This window comes from Bombus vosnesenskii, unplaced genomic scaffold (assembly GCF_011952255.1).
Source record: "Bombus vosnesenskii isolate JDL3184/JDL3185 unplaced genomic scaffold, Bvos_JDL3184-5_v1.1 scf7180000013276, whole genome shotgun sequence".
Lineage (NCBI taxonomy): Eukaryota > Metazoa > Arthropoda > Insecta > Hymenoptera > Apidae > Bombus > Bombus vosnesenskii.
The window spans coordinates 832254-856085 of NW_022882934.1; the positions used below are offsets into that span (position 1 = coordinate 832254).

Sequence of the window (23832 nt, forward strand, 5' to 3'; positions counted from 1 at the left end):
TGGGTATAATAGAAAAACCTTGAGGCACCTTTACATTTATTTCTTTATTTATTATTATATCAGTGTTTATTATCAATGTTTATTATATTGAGTATTAGTTTAGCAACATTTTAAAACTAATCTCATTTATATCTGTTACAAAAATATATTTCTTGAATTATTAAAGTAATATGCAATAACTTAGAGATCTCAAATGATATTACAAAGCAGTATTTCATAGATCAATAAATTAATAATCATACAACAATTAATACAGCAAAATAGTAACAAAGAAAGAGGTCAAATCAAAAAAAATATTTCAAACATAAATTTAAATACTACAAAAAAGATACTTTTGTCATATATACATATATAACTAAGGTATATTTATTATTAAAGGTAGGTAAAACATTATTTTGCTTTTTCAGCATTTTCAGCTGCTTCTCTTCTACCTTTTTCTTTTACTTCCGTATACCATTTCATTCTTTCTGTTGCTATGTTTTTTCCAGCTGCAACATCTCTTTTTCCAATCATTACAGCTGAGAGACAGATAACTATTGCAAGAAACATCATAACAAAGCATACACGAATTCTTGCCTTAGTATGTGCATGCTGGATGCATTGATAACTAGTAAAGTAATCAAAACACAAAATATTTAATATATATAGTATTTAAGTAAGTGAAATTATTTCTTATATTGCATCAAGAAATGGAATTTATTTTTATCCTCTGGTACTTGTAATTCTTATTTTAATAGAAGTTTGTGTTTTCAACTAACTTACGAGACATAATCTGGAACTTGATCCAGACTAGGATACCGTTTGACCCAAACTAATATTCTTTTATCAAAATTAGATAGAGCAACCATAGGTGGTCCTAAAGTGCCACAATTTTCCATATATTTTGGACATATATTTTGGATAAAATTAAGAATATTAAAGTTAAAAATATGTATGATATACCTGTTACAAAATCAACTTGTTCCTTCTGACCCGTAGATTGCAACGTTTCAGTAGTTTTAGATTTCTCACTAACAGATTTATTTTCATTTCTTACAAAAGTCGAATGTAATTGCCTTATTCTTAATAATTTAAATTGCCTGATCAATCTTGTACAGAACATTCTACAACAATAAATACTATTTATAGTTTATTTATATTAAATATTACATCTTTAATTCATGAAATGATAACATATATTAATAAATTTAATTAATTAAATATAAATATAATAAAGTATAAACATTACAACGTGTAAATGCTAAAAGATACTATTCAAGTCCTAATATAACATAATATTTATATTTTCCCACATTCTGCTAATTTAATTTAAAAAAAATTGTTTACTGTATATTACGAAATTTATTAGGGATCTAGAAAATAAGAATACTTCAAAATATGTTTTATAAATGTATTATATACTTGTGCATCTTCTTTCACGTAATTTTTATAGGTTACATATCTATAAATAAATCGTATTTTAGAACAGACTAACTATATCTCAAAAGTAACATTTTGACCTTGCTTAATTATATTACAGAATTAATTAATTGAATATTTGTATTTTGTTATCTTATATCATTCTACGTAGCAATTAACTCAATTTATTCGTTTATGTAATATTTTAATTTACTGACTATCACAGTCCAGAAAAATTAATCACTTAACTTACTTTTAACGATTTATGTTCATGAGCTGACCAATCCTTTCTGTTAATCTGTTAGGTACTACTAACTTAAAGCACAGTAGGAATATCATGGATATAGGAACACACACACATATATACGAACTGTTAAGATATGTATACATGCCGTATATGCATGTATTTTATACAAATAATTTTTATGTTTAAACTTTTAATCAGAATTAACAAAAACATATTCGAAACCTTTATTATATATTATTTATGGAAAGGTGTAATGATTTGGTAAATAAAGGAAAATAGAAAATAGTTGTTCCCCATACCAAGATAAGTACACTTATAAATAATTTCATTCCTTTTTTAGTTAAATAGTTTGGAAAAAATAGGCTGTCCTTTACTTCAAGGGACCGGAAATTATTGATTATTTTATTTGCAATTTTGTAGTTTCCGATTCGTAGAATTCGGAAATGTAAGTTTTAAGTTGCGAAACTCAGTGGTTCAAAAGTTATGACTATGTAAAACAGGGCATTTTTAGGGTATTTTACAAGTTATTTTGATGCCACATTACCTCCATTCAATGAATGGAGTCCATGAAGTCACTGATTGCACGTAAGTGGCTGTCACTTTGGCGGGTTAAGTCAAATGCATTTTTATATGTTATATATATATATATATATATTTTGCATATTTGGTCTTTCACCCTGACTCAATGCCTCAAGGCCTGCAAATATTAGTTTTTCTAATGCGTTCGGAGTATTCATTTGTGCTTTTTTTTATCGCTACGTTCCTTTTCGTTTTATATTCTTCTTTATTGCTTTTTTGTGGCCTTTTCCATTTCATTTTTTATTTCTTTTCATTCCGTGAAGGTATATAACAATCATAAGTATAGAACAATCAATCACAGTGTGGGATTTGTAAGTAAACCCGAGATTGGTTTTGGTTTAAGTCAACATTTATTTTTCATTAACAAACGTTAGTACAAACTAATTTTGCACGAATTTAACTACAGCTCCTGATAGTATGTATTCAAAGAACAGAAACCAATTGGCAGTCAGTTATGAACTGAATGAGGGAAGAGGTCACTTCCATGACAATGAAGTTGCCGATCGTGTGAATTTTTGTGGCGACATTTTTGCTGTTATAAGAATATTGATTTGATAGTATCGTTGATACAAACGATGCGAAGACATTACGTTTTTAAATAAGGTAAACGAAAGTTGAGAGTATGAGAATGAACATGAGAGCTCACCTGTGCGGACCAATCAGATGTCGTTTGTGCAATCTATTCATTGGACGAAGTATGGATACAAGGCAAACTGCCAAAGTAAAGTGTAAAAAACCCTAAAAATTCTTCGTTTCATATAGTCATAATTTTTTGATCCACTAGATTCCACACTTATAACTTGCATAAAAATTAAAAATCACAGAAAAACAATCATGAATACAGATTTTTATTATTTTAGACATAGCAGATATTTGATTGAATATTTTATTGAATAATTATTGAATATTTCTAAAACTTCTAGGAATTTAATTTTTATTCTATGTATCCATAGTTTAAAACTTATAACTGCCTGATTACAATTTACAAGAGTACAAGTGTTAAACGTTTATCGCACATGTTTAATGTATATGTAACGTATTCTACTAAAAGAATATACGTTGATAGAAATTTTACTGAATTAAAATACTTGCAAAATGAAAGTGAAAATTCTGACAAGAAATCCAGATGACTATTTAAGAGAAACGAAACGTGATATTTATAAAGGTTAGTTTTATTTTAAGATACATATTGTTTAAAATAACAAATAATGGTAAAGTAAACTTTCTTTATAAATATTTCTACATTTCTTATCGTATAATGCAACATTTATAATGTTTTATTCAAATGGATTATTAACTAATTTTGTACATTTCTTGTTTGTAGTACCTAGGAATTATGATCCGGCATTACATCCTTTTGAAGCAGCAAGAGAGTATACCAGAGCTCTAAATGCAGTAAAGTTAGAAAGAGTATTTGCAAAACCTTTTGTAGGATGCTTAGAAGGACATAAAGATGGTGTGTCTTGCTTATGTAAACATCCTTCTCAGTTGTCTATTCTACTTAGTGGATCTTTTGATGGAGAAATAAGAGTATGGAATCTTATACATAAAATATGTACACGCAACATTTTGGCACATGATGGCATAATACGGGGAATTGTATTTAGCCTAAGTGGTAAAAACTTTATCTCTGTTGGTGATGATAAGACTATTAAAACATGGAAATCAGAAAAATCACCATTCAATCATCAAGAAGAACCAATAAATACAGTTATTAGTAAAGTAGGATAGTAAATATTAAAGAACGAAAACATAAATATTATTTTACTATATTTATTCAAAATATATGAATATTTTATAGACTATAATAAGTGGAATCTCTCATCACCGAACTCAGCCAATATTTGCAACATGTGGCGAAGTATGCCATTTATGGGAAGAAACAAGGAATGAACCAATTCGTACATTTAAATGGGGTGTTGACAGTTTGTACGATATTAAATATAATCCTGTGCAGTCCAATTTATTAGGTATAAAATTATCTATTGTTGTACCTAATGAGGATCATATTTCAACATTATAAATACATATGAATTTTGCAGCTGCTTGTGCAAGTGACCGTAGTATAATTCTGTACGATGCCAGAGAAACAGGACCATTGCGAAAAGTGTTTATGAGATTTAGAACTAATAAATTGTCTTGGAACCCTATGGAGGCTGTTACTTTTACATGTGCTAATGAAGATTATAAGTAAGTTTGAGAACGATGATATATCGTGTTATTTGATATCAAAGATTATATAGAGAAATTGAGTATAACATGTTTTTTTATTTAGCCTATATACTTATGACATTCGTAAGTTGAAAACACCAGTAAATGTGCATATGGACCATGTACAGGCTGTAATTGATGTAGATTACTCGCCGACTGGTAAAGAATTTGTGTCTGGTAGTTATGATAAATCTATTCGCATTTTTGAAATAACCAAAGGTCGTTCTCGAGAAGTTTACCATACAAAACGCATGCAAAGATTAACATGCATGGCCTGGTCTCTTGATAATAAATATGTTGTTAGTGGTAGTGATGAAATGAATATTCGTATATGGAAAGCAAAGGCATCGGAAAAATTGGGTGTGGTATGTAATTATTCCAATTATATTTTGTATTTCTTCCTTTTACTATTTTACGCACTAAAGATAATAAAATGTATAATTGCAGTTGAGACCTAGAGAAAAAGCAGCATTAAATTACAGTGAAGCTTTGAAAGAGAAGTTTTCTGCACATCCCCAAGTTAAGCGAATTTCTCGACATAGACAGGTTCCACAACATGTTTACAATGCAAAGGCTGAATTACGTACAATTCGCGAGAAAAGTAAACGCAAGTATGTACTATTACTTCAAAAGAGATCTGAAATATTTAAAGTATAAAATATTTTTGCTATAATTTATTTACTTTATTTCAGGGAGGCTAATAGACGAGCTCATTCTAGAAGAGGTGCGGTACCTTTTGTTTCGGAAAGAAGCAAGAATGTTGTTCATCAAGAAGTATAATACACAATTATGTATTGTAGTATTATACATTTTTATGCTGATGCCCTTTGCGGACTACCGCCGCATATATGCGTTCTGCGTAAGCCATCAATTTGGCCGAGAAACTCATATATGCGTTTGACGAAAACAATTGATAGAACCGAAAGACTCATATGTGTGTCATTTTATTTATCCTGTGGGGAATCTGTGCATGTACATATGTCTAGAATTTAACATCCATGAACGAAAAGCACGCCTAAGCAGAAATATGCGTGGCAATTTTAAATGTTTATCGCGACAGCAACTCGGCCCTACGGTACGGTTGACTTTGAACCGTCCCGTCCGCAAAGGGTTAAAAATAAAGACAAAATGGAGTTTACCACATTGTATTATAATTTGTATAATTTTACAAAATTAAATATAAACGGTAATTTACGTAATGTTATAAACAAGGTATGTCAGCATTTCATCTAAATGTATAAATTTATTTATTTTTTGGATATACCGATCATAGTAAATTATAACATTTGATGAACATGAAATATCTGTTCAAGATTAATTTTATACTGCTTATGCATATTTGTTTATCAAAACAAAATTTATTTTTTATTTTAAAGCGAATGTTAAAATTTATGAATTTCTTGTTATACGGGGTAATTCTCTAGTTGATTCAAAGGCGATGCCACTAATAATACACACATAGTTGTTTTTGCCCTAACACAGGACTGATATCAGATTCTGATGACACATTATTACTTGATATATATTATATATATATATAAACAGAGAGTTATTACATTTCCTTTGAGTTAACTAATAAGAAAATCATCCTGTATATGCTACATTCGTTTAATACTAATTTCCTAAATTTCAAAATAAAGAATCACATGATTCAATTTTCTGTTATTCTTATAAGAAATATTAACTTGTGATGCTAAATCATATTCGATATCAAATTTAATGTAATTACTTCACTTAAAGAAACAGGTATTTCATATACCACGTAATGTTTTCGACAATGGATAATATTTTTATGGATACACATTATGGACTAAAATATTGACTATAATGTCTAATATTTATTGTAATAAATAATTTTATTGAAATTATACAACGCATTGCTATAATAATTCGTAAAACGTTACAAACTTCAAGCAGTGATTAATGTCTTGCTTAGCGTAGCTTACAACGATTTATTAATTTCCTTCTATTTTCTTTGCGCATTTATCTTAATAAATGTTTATCAATTTGGCAATACGCAGATCATTCTATATCCTCTTTTCAATGTCGAAGTACGGTGAACGTTCACAAACTAGCTAAAAATCATGCTGAAGTCTTATTTCATGTTTTTGTCAAAGATGGCTAAGTAAGTGATTTTAGTCTTCGTATTTTTGCTTATCTTATATTTTCAAGTCCGCATTGTAGATGTTACATTTTCGGTTGATACGGTTTAAATAAATGAATACAAGACACATTTATCGATTTTATACGTAAATGCTCTAGCATCGTAGGGATGGGGTATTGTATTTAATTTAATACCAGATATTTGAACGTGGGTAAACTCCTTATTAAAATACTATTTTATTATTTGTCAGTTATCATGTGTCTCATTCGCGTTACTTTGTAGGATAAATCAACGACAGTCTGCCGTTTGTACAATCTGATCTAACGCGTTCATATTATTCGATGAATTCGATGATAGTTATGTAAATTTTAATTTATCATTCCTTGTCATTTCGTATATCGAAAAAATGATGAAGCAAGAGTTCTATCGAATTGTATTCTTAAAATTTCATGTCCTTGGGCGTATAAAAAGCGGCACATAGTCTCCGATTTTTCTCGTTTATCGATTGTATGTTAATTAATACGCACATATGATTATACAGTTGCTTATTTTTTTCTTCTCTTTTTTTTAATATCAACTATGCGCGCATAAATTCTGTACAAGACTAGGTTAGTCGAGCAATTAAATTATCAGTGTAAAATTATTTCTTTCGTCGGCTTCAAAATTCCATGGTATTCTACGCTTCCTGTTGTCACTGTCTCAAGGGTGTAGTTCCTCCTAACGATGCCGTCAATGTCATTTAATTAAATATGAGTAGTATCGTATAACAATAATTATAATTTATATACATATAAACACATTTACATTAATTTTGTAAAACACTATTTAGCCGCGTGAAATTCTAATGGTAGAATCCTCGAAGGATTTTAAAAATCCTCCTTTCAATCGATCGAAAATTACGAAAAATCTCATTGCATTGTCGTCCTGTTCAAAGTCACATACATCGATCTGCTAAATATGTTGAACTCCTCTGATAATATTTTATTGGTAAATTTTATCATTTCTTTCTTTTTTTTTTTTTTTTTTTTGCTTCTGCTTTGACGATTGTTGTCGGGTAATGCAACGCTGTCAAATAACCTTCGATTTCTAAACTAAATTCAACAGCATAAGATTTCACACATTCGTCCGGAACGAGAAAACCATTCAAGAGACATTCGCAGTAACATTAAAAAATATACTTATCTCATTTTTTGTGATAACTTTTATTCCATCCAAATTCTACAATAAACTAGCTCATCGAAAATGCTGTAAACTAGTTGTCATTCGAAATTTTCTATCGCAGAGTCAGCGTCAAGGCGTATCAGCACGCGTTGAGCGATCCTCGTCAATTGTTAACGATTTAATTCAATGAAATAGATATCGATAGTTTCTGGTTGATTTAACGCGAACCCTGCGACTCGATCTATAAAATGAGGAATCAGTTTCCCTGCTATGCGTCCTCCGACTTTTGATTCGCTGTTATTTCCATGAATAGCGGCGGTCGTTAAATTACTTACGCTATGTTTCCTATCGTTATCAATGACTTATGAAATACATATCACCGCGGCAACGTACAGAATCATTCGAACGTGCGACGCATTTCATTCTCGAGTATGCGATGAATCGTTGCAACAAATTAGTTCGTTACGCGATCAAGAAATTTCTTTATTAATCGACGAACATGATCGACCGAGGACGATATGAAATTCAAGATAAAAACACGTTTCAATGATTTCACGAACTCTTCGTGCCTGTACCCGCATTTACGTGATCTCGTACGAAATTGTATCGTGAAACGCGTCTCAATTTCTCGTAGTCTCTCTGAACGAATTCGCTTTAATCGTTCGGTTCGAAGAGCGTCGGCGAAAGCATCGATTTTACCAGATCGTCCTGATTGCCAGCTTTTTCTAGACGTTCAGGTCAGCCATCATTTTACGGAAATCGGCTAAGGTATTGTAATCGGGGTCTGAATCGATGTCCGCGAAGTCTTTGTTGGAATCGCTTTTCACAAAGCTAGGATTGTATCGACTTAATGACAACGGGCACGGCAGTAATTCTGGCATCACCGAGTGATGAGTAATTAGGGCGGTCAGAGTTGTGAATTCCTTTGTGAAGCCCTGCAACAAACAGAAGGATAATGCGTACAGTTATTATTCATTCTGAATATTAGATTATTCATATTTTCAATCTCTGTCGTTTTACGATCGGGAAAAGAGATTTTTCAAAAAAGGATGAAGATATCTTTTGATTAATGATAATTAAAAAAAAAAAAAAAAAAAGAAATAAATCGAAAGTGTAGAATACAGCTTTCGCATACGAGGAACGTTCGTTTCGAGAAACTCGATTTTAAAAATCGAAATTAAAAAAATGTATAGCAGAGGTATATAAGCTTTATAAATCTCGATTTGATGTGGATCTATTATTTTTGAATCTATTCACGCTTACGAACAACGTCATGATTTGTATCCTACCATTGATACTATTTTGTTTGTTATCGGCGTGATTAAAATGATTTTGTAAATGAAAATAGCATATTGTTTTGGCATATGGAAAATTAAAAACGGATATGACATCTGCAAAAGTGTGTACTAATTAGTTCAAATAAATATAATTTTACGATTGTTAATTCAAGCAGCATAACTCCATATGTGACGATATTTCGAACATGTTTTATATTAACAGAACGATTATAAAAAATTTTATGGAGTGCTTAATGAATGTATAAAATGCTCTGTAAATTATTGCATTTGACAATAATTCTCTGAATAAATTTCCCAAGAAAAGCAAATTGATCTGATATCACTGAATTTCTCTCGATGTCATTATACTTACTACATGCTATTTTAATAAGCGCCATAAGTGTTTCAATATCGTATTTTGTTAACCGTGTAATGATTTTAATTTTATATTCGTATCATTCTTCTTGTTAAGCTATCGGAAGTGTCTACAAAATTACGATCGTTACGATAATTTGATATTATGTGATATGAACAACAGCATGATTTAATATCGTATACATAGGTGCAGATAATTACTGAAAATATATCTATGGTGTAGGTATAATTCAATTGCATAAATCGACTGTGTTTAATATATTATATTATTCGTCTACGAAGCAAATCAATGAGAAACATTGTACGTCAAAATTATCATCTGCCGTACATATTCGAATCTCATCGCGTGTTGCTACGGCAATGCAATTCCAGATGAAAGAGTGGGGATGAGTTTTGATTTCCCTACGGTACATCCAACAAAACTCATTTATACTCGTTTCGGAGATTATCAAAGTCCACGGACCCATTTAATTTATCCTACAAGGGAAGTCCGTACATTTAAATACGCGTAGCCAAATGGCAAAATACGCAACCAGAGTCGCTTTGTACTTGCACAATGTCTCCATTATAATATTTCAGAACTGAAAGCTTCGGTCCAAACGCGATATTACTCTGTGATGATTAATTTCTGCGTACAAAGCAGCACAGTTGCGAACTCTTCTTTAACGGTGTCCCTTCGTTTTATTCATTGTATATTAAAAAAAAAAAAAAACGCTTTATTTTCAAAGACTACGCGTGTAGGTTTGCAATGAATTCTATCATCTAGTAATAAGCGAAGTTAGGAAAGTAAATAATGCGTGAAAATTTCCCTTGAACATGATAAAGTTCATGTATGTACGTACACTATATGTACTAAAACCGAAGAATAGAAATAGCGTAAAAATCGTGCAAAACCTTCCTACGAGTTTCCTGTTATTAAACTAACGTAACTATTAATTTGATCACGATACGAATAATTTGCATGCTGGCAAAAATCCCTCTTCCCTTTTGTGGCAAACAAACAATTTCGTTTCTTATAGGAAGTTTTATTTGTTTCAATAGTTTCAAACAATTCTTGCATTCTCTTATGAACCGTATTCTCTCTAAAAGTATAAAACAAAACTCAATGGTTGTAAAAGATCATATTTTGTATCTCTATAATAAATACATGTAACAAGGTCGATTAAGTGAAGTTAAATTCAATAAAATTCTTCCTTGCATCGAATAGAGTGATGATATTATCTAGATATACCTGTATTTTTTTTTTAAATATATATATCTGTTACAAGTAACCTTTCGTTTAACTTGCTTAAAAACTTAAAAGTTTGGGTAGGTCAGAGGTACTTATATCGTGTCGTATCATTCGCTTAACGAAGCTTACTGTACAAATTAAATTGCTAAACTTCGTTTCAGTTGTTTTTCTTTTATACGGCGTTTAATTGGCAGATCGTGCTTGCCTCGTGTGTGGCGAAATGAATTATAATTGTAGATAAAACGAATTTAAACTGTCACGGTGAAAGTGTTAATTACTGTATTTAAGCGCAGACGTTTCGTAGACGGCTAAAGACATTCACGAGAAAGACCGTCCCTCGTGATGACTCGAGGAGAGATTTACCTTGATTTTGTAGCCTTTGTTCGTGCGCATTATGAGATAATGGGCTATTCCGCTTGGTTGGAATTCGCGCGGCACTCGAAGCGAAAGGGCATAACATCCGGGTTTACTGGTGCTCTCTCTCACCATGAAGGCTCCTTCCGGCTCTTGGCTCAACACTTCCAGCGTTATTTCCCTGGAATCATAAATGACCACGACACCGTGAAAATGCAAATTTGTATAAATAAGTAGTAGAAATAACAATTACTACGAGACACCAACTACGACTTCGTATTATCCATGCTAGGCGTATCATACGAGAACACAAAACGATAGTAGATCCAATCGAGTTAAAAAATATATGCGTCTGGATGCTCGAATATCTACGTATCAAGTAACCAACGTATAGATCGTATAATAATTAAATATTAAAATTAATCGATATTGTTATCTTTTCATGCTTTCGTATAATGTTTCTAGTACATTGTATCAAAAATGTTTGTATAAGTGAGAAGAGGGAGATTTGACGTTGAAGCAGACGTCCTGTTTACTGTCGCATACGTACGTCGATTATCTTAATAAAGCCATAATTCCCTGGAAAGATCTCAAGAACGATATTCCTACTATTGTCTAGCGTATGAATCAAGTACCTTGGTATTCCAGCCTGGAACCAGGGAGCTTTACGCAGTTCAGCTTCTTCGCTGCGATTATTGAGACTATCCGTTCTTTCAGGAAGAGGTGGTGGGGTCGGTGTGGAACCGTGTGTGCTTCCATCAGCGGGTACCGAACTGCTCGAAGTGCTGATCTGAGATCTTCTCTTCGATTTGAATTCTGTTTCTGTACCAGAGCTCGGAGAATTGTGTCCTATCCTGTGAATGTAGTAATTCGAACGTGCTTACTATTACGAATCGTTGAAAGCAAGAATAGACATAGAAAAAGATCCCTATCCTCCGATCAAACGCCAATAACGGTGAAACAATTGAAAACAAATCTGTGTACGATAAAACGCTTCTCCGTCTGACATTACTTGTTCTCGATTCTTTTTCGTATCTTTTCTCGTTTACGATTTATAAGCGTTTGCATCGAACGACTGACTCCGATAAAAGGAGACGATTTCTCCCTTCAAACTAAAAACTGGCTACGAACAAATTGCCGTTAAATTCTTAGTCTAAGTCTGACGAACGTTTGTGCAAAGTTTCATCAAAATCGTAAGATCGATCGAATTGTTACTTAGAAATTAAGGGCTACAGATCTAACTATAAGATAGTTCCTCTTACGTGATTACCTGTTGTTCTCAATGTTGAAGTTTTTCGCGGTAATAGACGCGTTGATAGTATTATCCAGGCTCTCAGACGGGGGTATCTTGTTGTAGGTCGGCCTCGTACCCTCGGAGTCGATGATCGCCTCGTTTATATAACCCCCAGAATGCGGCCTGTTTGATGGGCTCGTCGGTGTGCTGCTACCACTGACGAGGGGGCAGCTGTCATCCTCACCGTTCAGTCCAAGAACGTCACGTCCACCTGTCAAACCCATCGCCAGCCGCTTTATCAGAGGTGGCTTGTCCGTTAGTCTCTTGTACGAGTTTAGTTCCGTCGGTGAGTTGCTCTCATCGCTGCTCGGTGTGCTCTGCTGAGAGATACTCTTTGGCTCATCCTCGTTCGTAATAGGGCCGAGAACGTTCGTAAAGTTGTGCGTCGGCCGTAGACCCGGGATCGAGTTCGGTGTCTGGTTTGGTGCGAAGAAAAAGTCGATTAATGTTCGCAGTACGATTTAACGACGTTGCTTATAGAGAACAAGAGAATCTCGATAGAAACTGCTGCAAGTATAAGGATGTGTTCGATTTTCTGCAATCTCTTCGTTGTTAACTCTTTGATAGCGAGACAGGTTCGAATAAACCGTCGACTGTAGCGCAGATTTCGTATCTTACGTGTTACTGTGCATGTGCATAACGCGATGTTATCTGAGATTATTGTTCGCGAAAAGCTACAAGTACGTACGATACTTTTTGTATCTCGTGTGAAAAATACAAGATATATCGAGGACAAGAAACAACAACTTTCTAAATGGTTTGTTCTGAATTCTTCGTTTTATCGCGCTGTGAAAGGATCGAGAGTGATAACGATAACTTGCCGTTAAACGATTTTTGTTCACAGAGAGTGGAGACAGGATTATATTCCCTGTAAATAATCGTTTTTAACGTAAATAAAGTTACTTTACTTATGTTACGTGGTACAATTTTTCAAGCGAAGGTTTGCTTTCAGGAAAATCGATTTTGAAAATATATCCATCACGTACTTAACTTCCAAGCAATAATTTAATACACCACGATACAGGTAATTATCTACATGCCCCTTGGTTAAACCTTTTGTTTTATCCAATATTCAACTTACTTTACCGATAAGATAATAGATTCTATAAAAAGAGACGCGTTCACTAAAACCTATCAAGTTGCAATGTAATTGAAAATTAAGCGTACGTACCGTTATACAAATATTCGCTACGAGACAAAAATCGAGTCTCTCAAGAATTATTATCATTTTATAAAATGTTGTTCCTCGTCTTCGATTTACTTTTTTTCGTGAAAGATCACTTCTTGTTAGACGATATAAAATTTTATTGTTATATAGCGGAAAACGTTCTATTTCCAGGAAATATGTCAGGTGTTGCCCTGTACATGCTTATGGGCGGCAGCGTGAGTCGGGCTCAAAATCCGTGGCGAATAGCGGCGTGAAATAACGTCGCGCGTTGAAAAACCCATTGAGCGAAAGTACTAGGAAAAGAGAATGAACGCGTGAGCTCACCTTCACGCTAGCGAGTCGCAGCGTGGGCGAGCCGGCGCTGCCGAGCTGTACGTTCATGTCCGCCGCAGACGAGCCGCTTCCAGTTCTGGACGTGGGCGACGTCCGACTTTTTAGCCACGAATTCGAAGACGAATTCCTGCAAACACCTCCCGCGCCGGCGATCGAGCTGTCGCCAGCCAGCGATTTGTTCTGCGACAAAAAGAAACTGATCGTTAAACTCCTAACGAACTTGCGATCGCTCGTATGCCTGGCATCTTTTTGCTGTGGCAGCACTTCGAGCCAGCGGCGTTAATGCTCGTCGAGAGACCGAACGTAGTATGCGATAAATATCCTTCACGCTGCTATTTTACACTTAGCGTGACTCAAACTCTGCAAACACATTTAAGGCGAGCGAGAAAGTTTCAAGATTTAGAAATATCAATTTTATCGGTCAGTTCATCATCAATTTCTATCGATACGTTTATCTTCTGAAATGCTTTATTTTCTTCCTGAAAAATGCGAGTGCTGAAAATCGTTCTCGCCTCAAAGGACAAAGAACAGATTTATTTCGAATATATGAAAAAAAAATTTCGATACGTCGGTGGAAATGGTCACGCGATAAACGTTACATAATGCAAACGACAGTGATAAATTATAGTCACACACAATTTCTGAGTTTCTTGCTAGATCGACGTAGCTGAATATCGAATATCGAAGTGATAGAAATTTTGTCGCGTAAATATTCTGACCACTTAAACCGAAATATCGAACAGGCTACAAGTCACACGTTAAATATGCAAACCACTTAACATCTCGCATTTAACGTTTTCACCCGGCAAATCGTTACGTGAATATCGTGGAAATAGATGTCACTAGAAAACCAGTAACCAAGAAACTACAAGAAATAGAACGAAGTCAGTGGAATCGTATCGAATGTTTAACCTGTCAGACAGTAAACGTCAGATATATAGCGGGCAGCTATGAAGTTTTACTTGGGAATTTTGACACGGGAATCGTGCAGGGGTCTCGAATTCGCCGGGTAACGTAACTCGAAAACTAATAAATAGTTTATCGATAGAATCTTACGATTCCCAGGACGATTGCGTAGGGAGAACCAGCGGACATACCGCGACGGACTGACCGTTTACTTGGAAACACGATGGAGCCGAGAGACTTGGGTCGAATTTATAATTAACGTGGCCTGTAAATGGGACACCTCTACTGGAGACTGATGCTCCCGTGAGACTACGTCAGATATCATTCTTACTGACTTTTTCTTACATTCGAAAGTACACGAGACGAAAATTATCTTGTTCGTAAATTTGATTAAGAATTTTCTTAATTTTTCGTACAGGCTCTTTAGTATTTTTAGAAGGAGAGAGAGGTGGTTTAATGAAACTTTTAGGTAGCTTCCGCGGCGATAAACTTTACGCAGCAGGTTCCTTCCTGTTTACTGTTGCAAATTTACTTTAATGTAAAAGCGGAGATTCGTAAATTGCCGAGCTACTTGCTTTTGGAAGTTATGTCGCATTATTTACACACGTTTTAAACGGATGTCGCTGGAAAGATGATCTTTTTCCTTTCCTTTTTCGTTATTTGCCGCGGTTGTTGATAAAATTCGATAAAAAGTTAGATAGCGTTAATCGAGTTTCTTCTCTGTAGAAATATTCGACAAGTAACATCTATCCACATTTCAACCAGTTTTTATACAAAATATGAAATATAAACTCTTATATTTTCAATGTTTCTTTTTTTAATAACGATTTTAAAATTTATGCACCAACTAGTGAATTGAACATTTTAATTATACGCATTATACGTTTTAGATGATTCTGTATCTCGATATTTATTTTTCTGTTTGATGCTTTTAATCGTAAGAAAATATTATGTTTAAAATTCGAATTATGTTAATATCGTGATATTATATATGATATTATGAAAATTCGCACAACGATATGAAAATTTCAAATATCGAACAATACAATTTATATCCAAGTCACATAAAAAGACTTCAAATTTCAAAAATCAAGTAGCTGAAAAACGCTCAATTATTTCCACTTTTATGTATAGTAGTGACTTGTAATGGAAAAAAAGGTTATTGCATTACATAAAAGTTTCATTAACCCTCCAAACTTAGTACTCGCAACATTGTACTTTAACAGATTATCGAACTAAACGATAAATAGATATATTTGTTTACGGTATAACCGTGCCAAATTCTAATGTAATAAATTAAATTAAATGTATCGCGAAAAGTGTGTTCCTACTATTAAAGGTAATGGATAAAATAAAGTTCTTCTTCGAAACTTAAAGGTACGGGTGAAAATCATCAAAGTTGAGATCTTCTACTTGTCAGTTATTTTTAAGTAAATTCGATCCCTGATAAATTGCCACGTTTTTTCATTATTCATTTTCATTGTTCATTTTCATTTTCATTCACAGGATATGCCGGCATCGCTTGATGAAAAAGATCTGGGACACGCTTAGCATTGTAAGAGAAACGATAACTTATTTGTTTCCTGTTGATAGTAATTTATCGCGTGTAGAAAATATTGTTTCATTATTATTATCATAGAGTTTTAAAAGCACGACAAATTTGCAAATTTATATGTACAAAAAAATTGATACCTATAGGCATTTATTGATAATGTTAACATTTTATATAAATATCGTATTCGTAATTTAAATTTAAGCCTCTTCCTTATTTTATTCCAAATTGACAATTTAATTCACTGATTTTTATTGAGATCAACAAAGTCTTGCTGTATCATAAAGAAAATATCAAGTACGCGTGTATATCGTCTGAGAATTTACAAGTCATACGATTTTCTTCGTTAACGCGTCGATAAAATAAAAATTAAGAGAAAGCGACGTCACTGACACGGATACGAGACAAAATATGTACGTACCCACGAAGATCGATTCTCTTGTTTGTCCTTTCGGTAGGGTGGTGATGATTGCGGTGAGATCACATCTTGAAGGATCGGTTGGCGCTGAAGCTGCGCCACGTATGCCATACGAAAAGCATTGCCGACGATGGTGTTTAACTCCTCCGCCTGGAAGAAAACAGAAGAAGAAGTTTTATTCGATTGCCACGCTTTGATAAAAGCGTAGTAATTGCTATTCATTTACGTTCAAACATTTTAAAACACGTTTAAGGCCAATTATATCGTGCTTGAACGTCAGATTGATTGACCTAAATTTAATCAACGAACTAATTTGTTATTGCATCAGAGAATTTCAATTAATTCGCTATTCACCTTTTTATCCTCTATGTTTCGGTTTACATCAAAGACGAACTTCGAATCATCGATGGTCAATTAAAAGTGGAAATGGTAACTTTGCGTTTATCAAAGCGATTTTTTCTTTTTCATTTAATTCGTTTGAAAATAGCGTCCTTATAATTTTACTTTGGCTTTAGTTGCGGGTCGATGGCATTTTTAATTTTTAATTTTTCTTTTCGTAATAATTCGCATCTTATTATTTTGTGATCCAGCAAACGAACGATCACGTTCCACTGATAATATTTAAACTGCTTAATTTTAATTACTATGTAATTAATAATTTAAACTGCTTTCGAAGAAAGACTTAACTTTTTTTTAAATTATTTGTCAGATTATTTTATCAGAGACTTTTTATTGCACATACTTTTGCGCATGCAGATTCTATTTTTTTACTATGTTTAATACGTTAGACAGTGCGTATATCGATCTTGAGGGATCTCGATCTCACGAAGGTCATGGCACAAGTGGTGAACCTTTTGACTCGTTGTCAATCTTCTTGCCTCACTGGGTGGCGTGACACCAGATTCTTTTAGACTCTAGACGCAACAACATCTGTGGCTCTTTACTCGCAATTAGAACCGCGCTAGTCCCTAAAGCCTCGTCTACACTAACAGAAATTATCTGCGTACATCGTGCGCAGACAGTCGCCAAAAAATGTACGTAGACTGTGTAAAATGGATACATCATGCGATGTATAGCTCGGTCGACGAGTCGAGGATGTGTTGGAGATACAACATTGTTGAAACCATTTTGAGTACAAAAAGTATGTGCTTTAAATACTTTTTAAATCTTGATTTTTAAACAACAGATACATACGTCCACTTCTGGAGTCGGGCATGATATAAATACAAATAATTAATATTACAGCGATGAAAAAATTGTTTACCATAAAATATTACACGCATGTTTGGTTGGTGATATTTATTGTAATGTAATGATCGTAATGATTTTATTTATGTTTTTCAACACTGCCAACAAATCTTTTTTTCGGTGTTAATAGTTTTCCAACATACATACACAGGTAAATGACTTTTCATAAGAAATGGCGTGACACATTGTCATTAGTGTTCCATCAAGAAAAATGTAGTTGTCTTGTGTTCGATTTTTGAACAATTCTTTACGGCACATCCACGAAGAAATGGTACGTGAGCTTGCAGTGATTTCGATAAACCGCATGCATTTTCAAATTTTCTACTTTCGCCCTTCCTTGTCTGAGAAATAAAGAAAATACTGTGTCATCGAGTCTCTCCATCGCACAGTGGCATCGTTGCTTGCATCTTTTACGAGGTAAAAAACATATTCCATTTGCCCGCAGATGTTGTCTCTTGTTTTCCATTCCCATGGAAAACAACATACTTGTTCGTGGACGTGCATTTTACGGGGTTTTTGCCCGGACGACGCGTGTCTGCCAATAATTGTTCGTCGGTGTGGATGTAGCTTTCGTTCACCAACTATCTTTGGATTGGAATTTTGTCTCTCGTTGTCGGCGAATTTTCCATGACAGACAGATGCTGATTAGCTGCGACACGTGTCTGTCGGACAATTGTCTGTCAGTGTGATCTTAGCTTTAGGAGTATCGTCGCTCAAAGCCGCTATTGAGCCTAAATTTTGATGTGATGACATATTTATGCTTCCGGCTATCGGCAATACATTATTCTTGGAAACAGATCGACATCGCACGGGCAATCGATGCTAACAATTAAATTATTGAATTATTGAAAAGTATCTGACGCATGATTTATAATACCCAGAACGACGTACATCGATTAGAAAAGAAACTGATCGTTAACTAATCTTTCTTGTTCGATGATCAATTGGTAGTAATTATTTATCGAACATCTTGTAAAATAAAATTAGTTGTACTTTACACGTGCATTTATACAGGGTTGTTGGTAACTGGTGGTACAAGCGGAAAGGGGGTGATTCTACGCGAAAAAAGAAGTCGAAAATATAGAATAAAAATTTTTCGTTCGAGGCTTTGTTTTCGAGAAAATCGACTTTGAATTTTCGCTCGGTACGTGTGCACTTTATTACGTCTCGTTATAACGGATCTCACTGTAGATCGTTGTCTCGATGGAAAAATTGAAAAAAAAAAAAATTTTTTTATTCTATATTTTCGACTTCTTTTTTCGCGTAGAATCACCTCCTTTTCGCTTGTACCACCAATTACCAACCACCCTGTATATCAAAAGACACGTGCGATTTGTATCACTTTGAGCGCTCAGTCAACCCGTGAAATGGTTGTTGCTTATGGCACACGCTATTGGAACTTAAATCGTAAGGCAACGAGTTAATTAACATTAACCTTACCAGACCCGGTCAAACGATCGGTTTGCAAATTTAATAAAAACTTGTACATTCATCTAACTTTATGTAAATTCTTACATTATCTGATTAATCAATTTCTCAATTTTCGTTAATATATTAATATAAGGAAAGTCAATTTTTCCCTCTACCTCCTTTATTTTTAATTTGCCGAAACTGTTGATCGTAGCTACGCGCAGTGTATCTCTACCATACAAACTAACATTAACGTAACTCTGTCGTAAAGCGTTTTACGAACGAATGTTCAGTCGTTCGTTATCGCCGTAAAATGGAATCGCGAAAATCCCACAGAACTACGCGTAAAAGTTTCGCGTACAGTTAAAGAGGAGTCCGAAGACAACAGAAAGAATGTTGCTCGTCCTCTTCGAAATATATTACGCAAACTGAAACGTATATCATTCTCACGGTGCGAAGGACATTGGCGCATTGGCAGACGAGTTTACCGTTTCCCCATAAAGAGACACGACTCTGTCCCGACTATTCGAAGCCCGTAAAACGAGCCGGTGGTGCGGTCTGCATCAATGCATGTGGTCGTTCGCGCGTCCCGACGAAATTTCCGATGACGATCACGAGCACAGGCACGGTGTTTCACGTGCTTAAGTGGCGTTCGTAGCGGCTCGGATACAACTAGGGGAAATTAGAAGAGGAAGAAACGGGCGTGTAATGTGTAATCCATACGACAGGCCTGACGGGGGCGCAAACCGGAAATGGGGTCGATACAGAAAATAAACTACGCGGAGGAACTTTACATATGCCGACCGAATACCACGGCATGTGCGAAGGACGCGCACAGAGGGACAAAGCGCGATGATAGAACGCTGGATGGTGAAAAAGAGAAAGATCAAGTGGGAAACTAGAATAGGAAGAGAGAAGAGCGGATGCACAGCGTGAAAAAGAAAGAAGTAAGACAGATGGAAGAAAAAAGGAGAAAGAGGAAGAAGGATAAAAAGCGTGGAAAGGGAAGTGGGGGTAGGAAGGGAAGAAGAGCAGCAGGAAAAGGGTGAAAAAGAGAGTAAAATGAGGAACGAGGGAGATGATAGTGCTGCATCCGATACTATCCTGGAGGCTGTGGTCGACGTTTCCCTAAGCCGGATATTCGAAATGGGAACCGAATGCGAACATGGTGCTGGTGCGACGCGCGTATTCTTCGTGTCTGCGGCCGGAATACGGCGTGTTTCATATCCACGTTTTTCGGCGACGCCGCATCGGGAATCGACCGGCGCCGATCGTCCAAGCGAATTTTATTTCGTGCCGCGATGCCCGGCGACAGGCCGCGCGAAACAGGTGATCGGAGCTGAGAGTTGTTTCACGCGGCCATTTAGTTCATCCTTCGTCGTCCGCTTTACGATGGAATTGCGAATATTTACGAGGAATTTTATAGCGAGAGAAATGCGGCCGCATGGTAAACGACTTTTTGTTCATAATAACGCATCGAAAATATCGACCAACGAACGGGGTTTTGCTAGGCGAAGTATTTCCTTTGCTATTTCGCGCAATGTTATTTAATAATATCAGGTTGTCCGAAATGTTTCTTTCGTTTTATAAGGAAATAATAGACGCACAATGTTTTTTTTTATATTAGTTTATTGAATTATGCACGAAATGGAGCATACCTAATTTAATAAAATAATATAAAACAGAAATTGTTGTTCATCTATTATGAATTCGCCTTATGAAACGAAAGAAACTTTTCCGACAACCTAATAGTATCTAGTTCGAGTATTTATTTGAAATTTGGTATGAATGTTCTTTATACATTCCTCTATCGCCTGAACCACGCTCAGATCAAAATTCTTAAGTTTACTACTTTTTGAACATTCGGAATTGTTAAAAAAAACATGCGAAACAAGAAACTTTCCTTCAAACGGCCACCATTTTGTGAAAAAATGTTGTTTTGACTTCTCCAGGGTTCATGCTATAGCGGCATCTATACTAATTAAGAATCCGTTCGGATTTTTTGTTTCAGATGACCAGAAGGGTTGAAATCATGCACGCCTTTTTTTTAGCATCACCCACTTTGCCAGCTCATAACTTTGTGAATTTTGAGTTTCTTTTTCTGTGAATTTTTTACGTAATCTTAAAATATCAATAAACAAATGCTAAAAAAAAGGATAGCAAAGATATTTTTTGTTTCCTTTGTACAGAGCTTCAAAAATCGCCCGAAATTCATGCCTCTAGATTAGAATAACCCCTGAATTTTTCTTTTTACATTTATAGCCAATTGTTCTATGACTTGTCGTATGAATCGACGTTTTTAGTAGAAACAAGTAGTTAATTCAAATGATGCAGTCTTTTTTTTTTGAAGATTGTCTACCATCGTATATGATCGAGGATTAACTCGTTGAGAATCCTGGACGTTTTACTCACGGCATTTACCGTGATCGCGTCAACCTGTCGTTATCAATGTAGGAAATCATTCGGAAACGGATCAGCGTGATTACACAGGATTTCTTTATTGTCATTCTACCCTACGTTTTAAATTCGATTTCGTCGGAAGAGCCGCTCGTTCGAATCACGTTCGCTCGTAAGAAGCGGAAATTTATTACGTATTAAGTAAGTAAGAATCGTTTAGAAGATACAAGAAGATATAACATATTTTTATAACGCCTTGTAAATAATATGTATCGCTTGTTTAATAAATAAAGCTTATAATCGTGACTTTGCCAGTAGAATGGTTAAGGGGTTTGGCAAACGCTTTAAATGCAATGCCAGGGCACTCGCTCAGTCCTATAAGTGCAAATCATCAGTTAGTTACATACATATATTTATGGGGTACATTTATCACCTGATCCTTTTAGGACTACTCTGAAAGGATGAGAAATGGTGCTCTCCGAATGATTGAAATCCTCGCGTAATGTTCAAACCGAAACTCTCGAAAATAATTGCGAATTCCGCCTGAGAATCTAACATTGATAACAATTATACGATATACGCACAACAATCATAAATAGTTTATGCGTAATATACATTTATTGCCATGCGAAAGGGTAGCAACATAGTATACAAGTTTTAAACGAAAGATATCTTCCAATTTTTTATTTTTATTTGACATTTGTAACATTTTCTAAACTATTTAATACAACGCGACGTCGTATGTGTTCCCATAATTTATCTCCGCGTATGTGTATAGTTATATAACAATTTTTTTTCGTTTCAGAAAGATCAAGCCTCTTGCAAATTAACGTTCGAATTAATGTTTTCGAATCGTAATCGTTTTAAATCGAGCCTCAAAAAAAAAAAAAAAAAAGAAGTGGTGGTAATGAATAAAACGATTCACTGAACTTGTTTCATTTCTATTTTATTTTTCAACCCTTCTGTTAGCATAGGTCAACCAGAATTTTAACGAAGATCACGTAGATCAATCACGCGTGCATACGGGGTTTGATAACTGCGTCCGTAGTCCGTAGCGGCAGCGATCGGTTGTCAGTGGCCAGTGACTGCGAATTTGATCCCGTCTCTCGATGCACGTTATCCGATGCTTGGTACGCTTGGAATTCGCAAGAGAAATCAGTTTCAATCGGTACTGCTTCCAAGAGGTGAGAGGAGTTAGCTGTACATTTTGAGAAACGCGACTTGTCAGAAGGAAATAATCGAGTATGGTTCGAGCTATCGCGTCGCAGGAAATAACAGATCAGTTTACAAATAATTTATCGAAACGCGTCAGAACGGTTTACGAGTAATATAATATTTGAATGATTTACAGTAATTTCCATCGAAAATAGGAGAAACAGTTTTTGGAGAACAGTGTGTATAAAATATGCCAAGAGATTGAATTGAAACTGCAATTAATATGTTTCTAATTTATAATATACTGTTCATAATTGTATGCTATAGTACTGTATCAAAGTAGAAATTAATAAACGTATATTAAAAATTTTGTTGTAACCGTAACGTTATCCGTCACATTTTGTAATTGGCTGTAAAGTTTTCGAGAGTAAAATTGAAATTGTATCTGGATGGTTACTTAAATTCCACTTATTTAGTAGCTTTTACTTTACGAAATATTTCCTTTGTTTCTCTCTTTATCTATTCACCGTTTAATCTCAGTTGTTTAATATTTCTATATGTATAAAATATTTTTGCATAACGTAGCGCATTAAATGATATTAAATGCAAATTAAAACGTCCAACTGCGTTCGAAGAATGTGTAACACTTGTAACTTGTAAAAATATTTGTCATTGAGTTGCATAATTTTACGCGAACCGGTACCGCATAGTAATTACTATTTTCCGAAAACAGTTAAGCGAGTTTTAACGTTACAGCTGAACGGATGGGAGCGGTAGCAGGGGTTGCAGGAACTAAAAGTACAAAGATCCTTTCCCGCTCTGAACTTGATAAAGTCATAGCGAATAAATTCGTTAACGAGATTTCTTGCGAACTAGTTAGAAATTGCTGGCGAGTTTCAGTGTGGCGAAGTGTTGTTCTTCTCTATCGTTTCGAGAACCAGCGTATAGATGTCTTGTTTAACGATATCTTGTTAGGAGTGTCCAATAATCGAGTTCTGTTTCCCAAGAACTTGC

At 34.7% G+C, this 23832-nt stretch overlaps 3 protein-coding genes across 10 annotated transcripts in view; 1 reads left to right on the forward strand and 2 right to left on the reverse strand.

The window, feature by feature from the left end:
- Window positions 1-65: 65 nt before the first annotated feature.
- LOC117231958 (protein FAM162B) lies at window positions 66-1760 on the reverse strand. Of its 3 annotated transcripts, none has more exons than XM_033490998.1 (4): window positions 1652-1760; window positions 943-1103; window positions 763-856; window positions 66-607 (listed from the first exon to the last, which is right to left on the reverse strand). In XM_033490998.1, exons 2-4 carry the CDS (start codon window positions 1100-1102, stop codon window positions 391-393), a joined length of 471 nt encoding a protein of 156 aa, XP_033346889.1. In that variant the 5' UTR covers window position 1103; window positions 1652-1760; the 3' UTR covers window positions 66-390. The 3 variants fall into 3 exon arrangements, with proteins under 3 accessions (XP_033346889.1, XP_033346890.1, XP_033346888.1); XM_033490999.1 differs by having other exon boundaries at window positions 943-1118; window positions 1652-1747; XM_033490997.1 differs by lacking the exon at window positions 1652-1760 and adding an exon at window positions 1402-1490.
- Window positions 1761-3319: 1559 nt separating this feature from the next.
- LOC117231956 (DDB1- and CUL4-associated factor 13) lies at window positions 3320-6303 on the forward strand. Its single transcript, XM_033490996.1, has 7 exons — window positions 3320-3389; window positions 3549-3946; window positions 4026-4194; window positions 4267-4414; window positions 4500-4800; window positions 4883-5046; window positions 5128-6303. The coding sequence occupies exons 1-7, from the start codon at window positions 3320-3322 to the stop codon at window positions 5213-5215; spliced, it is 1338 nt and encodes a 445-aa protein (XP_033346887.1). The 3' UTR covers window positions 5216-6303.
- The window catches only part of LOC117231953 (tensin-1-like), a 277151-nt gene continuing 259572 nt past the window's right edge, over window positions 6254-23832 (reverse strand). For 5 of the 6 annotated variants that reach the window (XM_033490980.1, XM_033490981.1, XM_033490984.1 and 2 more), the window contains 6 exons: window positions 16612-16758; window positions 13724-13912; window positions 12208-12647; window positions 11573-11791; window positions 10947-11118; window positions 8426-8635 (listed from right to left, as the gene is read on the reverse strand). In XM_033490980.1, coding sequence (XP_033346871.1) covers window positions 8426-8635; window positions 10947-11118; window positions 11573-11791; window positions 12208-12647; window positions 13724-13912; window positions 16612-16758 — 1377 coding nt within the window. Of the gene's footprint in view, window positions 8636-10946; window positions 11119-11572; window positions 11792-12207; window positions 12648-13723; window positions 13913-16611; window positions 16759-23832 lie in introns of all 6 variants that reach the window. The other variant, XM_033490979.1, reaches the window with a different exon arrangement.

What these genes read in the sequence shown, in the direction of transcription:
- LOC117231958 (XM_033490997.1), bottom strand. An exon ending in ACAAGTTGATTTTGTAACAG is followed by an intron (nt 857 to 942) that starts GTATATCATACA and finishes GTGGCACTTTAG; the next exon opens with GACCACCTATGGTTGCTCTA. An exon ending in CAAGTTCCAGATTATGTCTC is followed by an intron (nt 608 to 762) that starts GTAAGTTAGTTG and finishes TTACTTTACTAG; the next exon opens with TTATCAATGCATCCAGCATG.
- LOC117231956 (XM_033490996.1), top strand. Translation starts at nt 3,320, where the DNA reads ATGAAAGTGAAAATTCTGACAAGAAATCCAGATGACTATTTAAGAGAA. An exon ending in TGTGCTAATGAAGATTATAA is followed by an intron (nt 4,415 to 4,499) that starts GTAAGTTTGAGA and finishes TTTTTTATTTAG; the next exon opens with CCTATATACTTATGACATTC. An exon ending in CGCGAGAAAAGTAAACGCAA is followed by an intron (nt 5,047 to 5,127) that starts GTATGTACTATT and finishes ACTTTATTTCAG; the next exon opens with GGAGGCTAATAGACGAGCTC.